Consider the following 9,271-nt stretch of genomic DNA (forward strand, 5'->3'; position numbering starts at 1 on the left):
AGAAGGAGGAAGAACTCTGCAGGTGAAGGGCTCTGGACACAGCCCAGGACAGGATCATACGAGGTACTTCGCCAAAGCCCCTAAGTGTTGTATGCTGGTCTCAGAGACCTTAGTTCCTTGAAAGACCTGTTTTCATTTTAGTAGAAGAGACTCCGAACCCAGGAATTAAGGAACTGACTGGCTGTTTGGGAAGCGTTCAGAAAATGTGACAAGAGGTGTCATACACAGGCTAGCAGCAGAGATCCAAGAAAGGAAAGTGCTTCGGCCTGGGTTTTCACTTTCCTTCTTGCTTCTGAAATGAGACTGGGAGAACAGCTGCGTGTTCGCAGCGGATAGGGAGATGCGCAGCCCTGCCCATCTAGGACTCCCTCCCTAAGTTCTGTGAACAACACCTCGAGCCCCAGACTGCCTCCACCTTGGATATTTGTCTCTCTCATCATTCATACTTGAAGTTAGGGGCTCCTGGTTGCTGTGCAAAAATAAGTGTATTCACCTGGGCAACCGAGTCTGTGCCATGTTTCTGCCACCTGCCAGGAGACTCAGAGCCAAGATTTGAGCAGAAGATGGGAAGTGATGAGCTCAACAGAGGGAGCAAATTCTGTCTTCTCAGCTTCCTTTAGATCCTCCAGAAAAGAGCTTTCTGGCTCCTCGGAATTAAGACTGGTAGAGGTCACCCGACTGGATCAGAGTTTGGGAGAGAAAAGTACTGAAGTCAAACGAGAGATCTGTGAAGTACTTTGAAAGAATACAGTCCTCCTATGTGCATCCAGAGAGGCTACTTCAATGACTGTATCACTGGTACTGGCTGTAGACATCAGCTGGGGCTGAATGTGATGCTCACCGCCCTGCATTCATCCCGATCCCGGAGCCAGACCTGAGCCTGCACCTTGCTTTGCAGAGAGGTGATCTGCTGGATTTTGAACTTCCAGCTTAGGTGATTGCATAAGGTATTCTGCTTTATCGGGTCCTTCAATAAGGCGACTTTTCTTTAATTTCTCTGTTAATCTCTCCTGTTAACAGATCCTATCCTCCTGGGCTTACCCTTAAACCGCCTGCCGATTTGAAACCTGCAGATAGCATAATACAAGCTGGTACTCTAGCAGTTGTCGAGATCTATTGTAGGGCAACCAGCATGCCCAGAAAAACTAGCCATTCACCTCGCTCCATGCTATTCCCGTCAGAAAGAACATGGAAAAGATTCTCTCCTCTTTTGACCAGCACCCCCCTCCTTAACTAAAAAGACGGTGTGTATGCATCTGGAATGGGGGCGGTGGGGGGGGGGGTTGGAGTCCAGCTTTCCTGCCTCCACAAAGACAAAATGGTTCATAGCGGGCTAGAACTGGGCCATCATTAGGGGAGCCTCCAGGCCTCTGGGATCTGAGGGAACGGTGGGCCGTGCCTTGGCCAGGATGAGATGCCAGTCCCGGGCTCGGATGGCCGGCTGAGCCCTTCCCAACGTGACTTTCTCAGGCGAACTCCCACTCCCGACACACAACGTGTATGCTTTAGGAAGATTTCTGCAACGTGACAAAGTGCAATTTAAAATCTGGCTTCTCCTTTCCTGAGCTCGGACCCAAACTTGTCCTGAAATAGGAGAAGGCGCTGTAGGCAAAGGACTGCAGAGGCGGAAGCAAGCGCCCGGCGTGGCCGCCGTGACGACGAGCTGCCAGCAGGTGTCAGTGCGCCCTCGCTCAGTCGTGGCGCGTAGCCGCCGCCTCCGCGACCCCTCCTCACCGCCGTGGAAGGGGGCGCGGTCCGGACCCCGGCCGCCCGTGTCCCGCACACTCCTCTGTGGTTCAGACCACACGTGGCCTCCTCTCCCCGGAGCGGAGCTCTGGCCTTGGGCGGGTCCCGCTCCCCGGGGGGTACTTCCCAATTCCGCCCCGGGGGGTTCGAGGCGAACGCGTGCCTTCCTTCTCACCAGCACCCCACTCTCCTCGCCGCCAGGACCAGGCTGCTTCGGATGCTACTGGTACCGGTGGATGCTGCTCCCGATTCGGGCCAGGGTCCCCAACTCTCTTCCCTCCCAGGACCCAGCTCGATGGGGGCCCTCCCCGGGCCCGCTGCTTTCTGCTGGGCCGGCCCGGAGCTGCTCGGCCAATTCCCAGCAGGGGCCGCTCCCACTCCCCGGGCACGCTCTTTAAACCCCTCGCTCCAGGTACCCGCCTCTCCAAAGAGCCCGTCCGGCCAGGGGGCCAGCGCTCCCCAAGGTCCCACACGGGGCGCGGGCGCTAGACCCGCGGAGGGGAGGCGCAAGGGGCGGGGGAGGGTCGGTTTCCCACGTGGGGGCTGACGCCGGCTGCTCGGCAACGCCAGCTTGATCCTGGGGCTATAAAACCAGTCCACGGTGAGCGCCGCGGAGCAGCAGCGGCCCGGGCTTCGCTGCAGACGCCCAGCAGCCGGCGCGCCGCCGCCCGGCCACCCCCAGCACCTTCTTCCCCTAGCCCTGCGTTCCTGCCCCAACTCACGCTGCCCTCGGACCCCGGCCCGTCCGGCTGCACTCAGCGCCCGCCGCTCGCCGGGCCAACGCCCAGGAGACCCTGTGCCTCGGCCGCGGCTCCGGGAGGGCCGATCGCCCACCTGCCCCGGCCCACCTGAGGACGGGGGCGTCTTCATGCTGCCCGCACACGGCTCGCCCCGCCGCCGCCGCCCCCGAGCTCCGCGCGCTGAGCCCCAGCCCCAGCTGGGCACGCAACTTTGGAAGTCCGGCGGCGCTTCGGGAGAGGCGGCAGAGTCCGCACCCCAGCCCCAGCCCGGGCCCGGCCGGCACCGCCGCGTCTGGGGGAAAGCGAGGGAGTCGGTAATCGCTGCTTCGGGGATGTAAGAAGACAGACCTAGGACCCCAGGCCCGCATCAGCGCCCTTCGGCTGCCTCCCGGGGTGGGGGCGGGCCCCGCACACGGTAAGACCTCTCGCTTTCGCTCAGGCTCAAGAGTCAAGATAGAGATAGATTTTAAATTTTCTGTCATCCCTCCAAGTGATCAGGCCACCGATGATTTCTGTTCTCCCTTCTTGAAGAATCAATCTCCCTTTCCCCATCGGCTCGACCTACCCTCTCCCGCCGCTTAGAAATAAAACTTGTGCTGAGCTGGGCAGGAGAAGGCGCCCACCACGAGGGCCACAAGCGCAGGCCGGGCGCCGTTCGCGGGAGCCGGGCCCATGGGCTGCTAGCGCCCCCCAGCCCCCACCCCCCGGCAGCTCGGGCCGGCGTCCCTGCGGCCCCCTCCCCATGTGAGGCGCGGCAGGGCGAGCGGGGCGCGGGAGGAAGAGGAGGACCCACTGGCGCAGGGCCAGAAGGCAGCTGGCAGCAGGCCAGGCAAGCGGGCACCCGCGTTCATGTTCCGCCAGGAGCAGCCGCTGGCCGAGGGCAGCTTCGCGCCCATGGGCTCCCTGCAGCCGGACGCGGGCAACGCGAGCTGGAACGGGACCGAGGCGCCAGGGGGCGGCGCCTGGGCCACCCCTTACTCCCTGCAGGTGACGCTGACGCTGGTGTGCCTGGCGGGCCTGCTCATGCTTCTCACGGTGTTCGGCAACGTGCTTGTCATCATCGCGGTGTTCACAAGCCGCGCGCTGAAGGCGCCCCAGAACCTCTTCCTGGTGTCTCTGGCCTCGGCCGACATCCTGGTGGCCACGCTCGTCATCCCTTTCTCGCTGGCCAACGAGGTCATGGGCTACTGGTATTTCGGCAAGGCGTGGTGTGAGATCTACCTGGCGCTCGACGTGCTCTTCTGCACCTCGTCCATCGTGCACCTGTGCGCCATCAGCCTGGATCGCTACTGGTCCATCACGCAGGCCATCGAGTACAACCTGAAGCGCACGCCGCGCCGCATCAAGGCCATCATCGTCACCGTGTGGGTCATCTCGGCCGTCATCTCCTTCCCGCCGCTCATCTCCATCGAGAAGAAGGGCGGCAGCGGCGGCCCGCAGCCGGCCGAGCCGCGCTGCGAGATCAACGACCAGAAGTGGTACGTCATCTCGTCGTGCATCGGCTCCTTCTTCGCTCCCTGCCTCATCATGATCCTGGTCTACGTGCGCATCTACCAGATTGCCAAGCGCCGCACCCGCGTGCCGCCCAGCCGCCGGGGGCCGGACGCCGCCGCCGCGCCGCCGGGGGGCGCAGAGCGCAGGCCCAACGGCCTGGGCCCGGAGCGCGGCGTGGGCCCGGTGGGCGCCGAGCCCGAGCCGCTGCCCGCCCAGCTCAACGGTGCCCCCGGGGAGCCCGCGCCGGCCGGGCCGCGCGACGCTGACGCGCTGGACCTGGAGGAGAGCTCGTCGTCCGAGCACGCCGAGCGGCCCCCGGGGCCCCGCAGGCCGGAGCGCGGCCCCCGGGCCAAGGGCAAGGCCCGGGCGAGCCAGGTGAAGCCCGGGGACAGCCTGCCGCGGCGCGGGCCGGGGGCCACGGGGCCCGGGGCGCCGGCGGCGGGGCCCGGGGCGGAGCGTGGCGGGGGCGCCAAGGCGTCGCGCTGGCGCGGGCGGCAGAACCGCGAGAAGCGCTTCACGTTCGTGCTGGCCGTGGTCATCGGCGTGTTCGTGGTGTGCTGGTTCCCCTTCTTCTTCACTTACACGCTCACGGCCGTGGGCTGCTCCGTGCCGCGCACGCTTTTCAAGTTCTTCTTCTGGTTCGGCTACTGCAACAGCTCGCTGAACCCGGTCATCTACACCATCTTCAACCACGACTTCCGCCGGGCCTTCAAGAAGATCCTTTGCCGGGGGGACAGGAAACGGATCGTGTGAGCGCCCGGTCCGCGACCCGCGAACAGACTGGCGCCCACTGCAGTCGGCGGGGATCGAGGGGCTCGTCTCTGCAGTCCCAGCACACTGAAACCCGGGTGCTGCCTACTCGGTGTTTCCTGGCTAGGCCTTGCCCTGTGGCCCCCTGTGGGCCTCTGCTTCCCCCCCCCCAGGGAAAAGAACTGGCTGGGAGGGCCGCGGGCCCCCCAGTTGTTGCTAGGGCCCCTTGTGACTTGGCGCGATCTTCCTGGGTTCTTGGGAGTCCCCTACTGAGTATTGCTTCCTAAAGGTATTTTCACCTCCCCTGAGTCCAGCTGTCAATGCAGATCAGAGCAAGCGAGCACTGAACGGACCCCAGAGGGTACGGCTCACAAAGGATTAACGGATGGGGGTTACCCAGCCCCAGCTAATTGCTCTCCCCCTTCCCCTAACTCTGTTTTTAAACAGATGCTCAGGGCAGCCCTGCCCATCCTCCCATCGCCCACTGTAAATATACACTATTTTTGATAGTACACCCTAGGGTCCCTGGTGTCTGGGCTTTTGATGCTGTTGGAGATGCCTTTGAGGCAGACACACTGTCTTCGGTTCAGGCCAAGCCCCTTTGCAAAGTAAGTCCTTTCCTGGTGTCATTACCTCCTTCTGTGTCCTTTTCACCAGCAACTGGTGACTGTCCCTGGGGCCTGGACCTGCTTTGAGATTTCCTGAGGGGGAAAAGATTTCTGTCCATTTTTTTCCTGTGCCTAACAGCATAATTGCCTTCTCCTATGTAAATATTACAAGGAGGGACCAAGACAGAAGTAAATGAACCTTTCTGCCTTGCAGCAGCCCTGTGTATAAAGCCATTATCCTCTGATGCACCCTTCACCCCAGTAACTCACTTTAAAAGTATCTCTTTCCTGGGTCCCTCCCTCCCACTCTCCCACCTTCCCTCTCTCCAGGGCCACTGCTTGAAGAATATGTATGTTTCTATCTTGTATGTTTGTGCACCTGCCCCTCCTTCTCCAAAAGTGCTGACTGCAAGAAATCTTTTAGCTGCTGTTTTTAGATGGAGGAGTGGAAATTATGTGGAAGAAGCAAACCTGATACAATTTGCCCAAGGTAAACAGTTCGAAAAGACAAATGAGCCTGCCAAACTGTACAGTTCCTGTCTCGGGAGCTCTTAGGTATCAAAGTATTGTCCTTTCCCCCCTGCTTTTCTGGTTGAGATCATGTCACTGATGAACTCCCAAAATCAAGGAAAGAGGGCGGACACCTCGTGTTTACATCGGAGTTTCTACACGTTTCAGACAGAGACTCTTTAAGGCCTGCGCTCTTATTTCACTAAAGACAAACTAATGGCAGCACACGTTGCTAATGACAGTGGATTTTTTTTTTAATAAAAAGTTTACAGATCAAATGTGAAATAAATATGAATTAAATGGTTCTGTCTGTTATCTGAGTTTCCAAAGCTTTACGGGAACATCCGAATATATATATATATATATTTTTTTTTTCCAATTAAAATTTTTAAATTAAACAGTACATTACATTATAAAACACTCACCTTTGAAAGTGTGAGCAATGGCAAGGCTACCATTTACCACGTGTTTCTTTTTTTTAAAGATTTGTTTTAGGGCGTGAGAGCGCGTGCATGCGTGCAATGGGGGGGGGGGCAGAGGGAGAGGGAGAGCAGCAGACTCCCAGCGAGCCCAGCCAGAAGCAGAGCCCTTGCTGAGCCCATCGCAGGGCTCCAAGTGGAAGCAGAGGAGGGGCTCCACGAGGGGCTCAACTCCGGTTGGAGCTCATGACCCTGATATGACTCCAGAGGACATTAATCTGAAGCTTAACTGAGCCACCCAGGTGCCCTTTACCAGATGTTTCTTGTGTGCCGGTCGCTATGGTGAGCCCATTATAGGCTCTGCTTCATTTAATCTCCCCCCCAGGCCCTATGAGGTAGGTACTATTATTATCTCCTTTGTACAGGTGAAGAAACGGAGTCTCAGAGGGCAAGTGATTTGTTCAAGGTTAACAAGTGGTGGAAATGCATCATACCCAACTTTATCTGGCTCCAGGGTCTGCACTCTGAACCTCAGAGCCTTGCCAGAGTCCCATTAACACTAGGGAATGCTCCCAGCAGGGAAGTCTCTACACAGAGTGTGGTAGATACACGAAGTATGGGATATAGCCCAAGTGTGTAGGTCTACACAAAGTGTTACATGCTGCAAAGTGTCTGTATGCCCTGAAGTGTGTGTATACCCCAAAGTGTGGAATATACTTCAAAATGTGTATCACACCTTACAGTGTGATAATATGCAGCGTGTGGTATATAGTTCAGAGTGTGGTCTATGCACAAAGTGTGGTAGAGACGCCTGCATAGAACCGCATAGTGGTTGGTGGCTTGAATTGTCTCTGGCCGAAGGCAGGCTCCTTCCTGTTGCATCCCTGTAGGATCAGGTTCCACTCTGCTGTCTAGGAGGGCTTCAGATCCTTGCCCTGGGGTTCTGGTTCTGTGACTTTGAAGCCGAAAGGGCTCTTAGAGATCCAGGAATCCGGGCCCTCTTCATCAAAGAGGAAGTGACTTGCGCAGGGTCCCCCAGCTCCAGGTGACAGGCTGCCTCGTTCAGTTTAGGAGCAGCTAAGGCAGGACGTGGAGTGGTTCTGTGCTTACGTGTGATCAGACGTAGCCCTGACGGAAGAGCCGCTTGTGGAGGAGCTGGGTTGGAGGGCACTCGAAGGACAGGCGGTGATTTGGGGAAGACGGAGTCGTAAGGCCAGCCGCCTCTAACACACGTGCGGACCGACTTTGGACATCGCCCCAGAAGCAGGTCCCCAGCTCTCCCCGAGCTGTTTCTGTCCCCTCTGGGCAAGTACTAGCAGTGTCTCTTGGCTTCCTTAACTTCCTTGGGTTGGGGGCGAGGGTGGCTGTGCAGGGGTGGCGGAGTGAGCCCTGAGAAGCAATCTGGGGGCCCTGAGGGGCCTGGGTGAGGGAAGACAATGGTTCTGAGGGGTCTTCGTGAGAGGTGGGAAGTTCCTGCCCTGTCCTGTCATCTGAGCCTGCAGACAGAAGAGTGGGAGGCACCTGGCTCCTTGCCCAGGGGCTTCATGAGCCACGGCCTTTGGCACCAAGGCTGGCTGCCTGGTGTGGTCCTGGGCCCTGCTTCCCACCCCCACCGGGCCTCTCTCTTCCCACTCCAGGGCACCTCTCGCCCCAAAGGCAAACAGTGCCAGACAATAGGCCACCCTGGCAAGCCCTCAGGCACTGGGCTGTGTGTCCCAGACAAAGGAGCAGATATAAACACTGTTGCTGTTGACTCTCTGTTCTGCTCCGTCTGCTGGGGAGGGGTTTGCCTTGCCCTCGCCCCCAGGGGCCCTGCTCCTCGGGAAAGGGAGAAGACTGAGTGATGGTGCCACACGGTGCGGGCCTCTGGTGTAGCCCCCCACCCCATTCCAGCCGCAGAGAAAGCCTCAGAGATGGATGGGGCTGGGGAAGGTGGGGGGGCGAGGGCTGGAGCCCAGACTTGGGGGCTGGGTTTCTGAGTTCACAGGGGGCATCGCTGCTTGCTCATAGCTGTGGGCTCAAGCAAGAGCCCGCAGAGGTCTGCAGGGCAGGGGCGGGGAACGTGAGGAGGAGAAATGGCCGGCAAGGGGATGTTAGCCTAAAGACCAGGAGATGAGTCTCACCCCACAGCTTCCTGTCCACATCTCCTCCTGAGGATGTAGGCCAGGAGAATCTGTCTTTGCAGCTGAACCTTCTATTTTATGGAACTTTGGTTGAGGTATCAAAAGCCCCTGGCTTTTGGGTCTGAAGTGTGTCTTGCCAGATTTAGTCTGCGGAGGCACCTTGAGCTGGGGAGGGGTAGTGCCCCGTCTGAGCCTGGCCACAGGCACGGCCTTCTCCCCACAATTCTCTCTATTCAGTTTCTGCTGTGCTAAAGGGCTGGAGGGGAGAATGGGAAGCGCTTGGGCTCTCCCTCTCTGTCAGTCTATAATCGAATCGGAGTTCAAGAGCCAGAAATGCCCGCATACATCTTCGGCACCCCACATTGTGCTGTTCTGGGACCTGAGACCCTCACAGGCTGATGGATGGGGTGGCATCCCAGAGTCCCTCCAGAAGACTCCTCCTCGTGGCTTCTCTGTCCTGTGACGGATCTCCAACATGAATTCTATTTAGCTGTCGGATGAGGAAGTGGCCGATTAACCCCAGGACCTCTGCGCCTGCTGCGTGTCGGGCAGCATGCCAGCACCGCAGGGTGGTTCTCCTCCTTCTGTGCATGCGCCCTGCAGAGCCTAGCACTTGTCCCTGCGGGAGGGAGCTGAAGTTAGGGCCTGCCCTGCGCTTTGGAAGCCTCAAGGCTTCGTGGGGAGACAGGGTGTGCCTGCGGAAAGCCTTAGGCAGCCGTACCCCAGTGACAGTGTGGCGGGGGGTAGTGGGGGTGCCTGCCCGCTGAGGGCATTGGGCATCCTTCTGGGCCATGAGTGTGCAGCGAGGGAGAGGTCACTGTGGCTGGGAGCTCGGGATAGGATGTGGGAGGCAGGGTGCCAGGACCTTGGCTGAGGGAGGA

General features: G+C 59.0%; 1 protein-coding gene across 1 annotated transcript; it reads left to right on the forward strand.

The window, feature by feature from the left end:
- Nucleotides 1–688: 688 nt before the first annotated feature.
- ADRA2A (adrenoceptor alpha 2A) lies at nt 689–6,148 on the forward strand. Its single transcript, XM_045878818.3, has one exon. It carries the CDS (start codon nt 3,336–3,338, stop codon nt 4,731–4,733), a length of 1,398 nt encoding a protein of 465 aa, XP_045734774.1. The 5' UTR covers nt 689–3,335; the 3' UTR covers nt 4,734–6,148.
- The last annotated feature ends 3,123 nt before the right edge of the window (nt 6,149–9,271 follow it).

This window comes from Mirounga angustirostris, unplaced genomic scaffold, assembly GCF_029215605.1.
Source record: "Mirounga angustirostris isolate CCGP_5_RB_7025 unplaced genomic scaffold, mMirAng1.0.hap1 SCAF_6, whole genome shotgun sequence".
NCBI classification, from domain to species: Eukaryota; Metazoa; Chordata; class Mammalia; order Carnivora; family Phocidae; genus Mirounga; species Mirounga angustirostris.

Bases quoted from the DNA above. Each gene is read 5' to 3' on its own strand.
- ADRA2A (XM_045878818.3), top strand. From the start codon at position 3,336: ATGTTCCGCCAGGAGCAGCCGCTGGCCGAGGGCAGCTTCGCGCCCATG.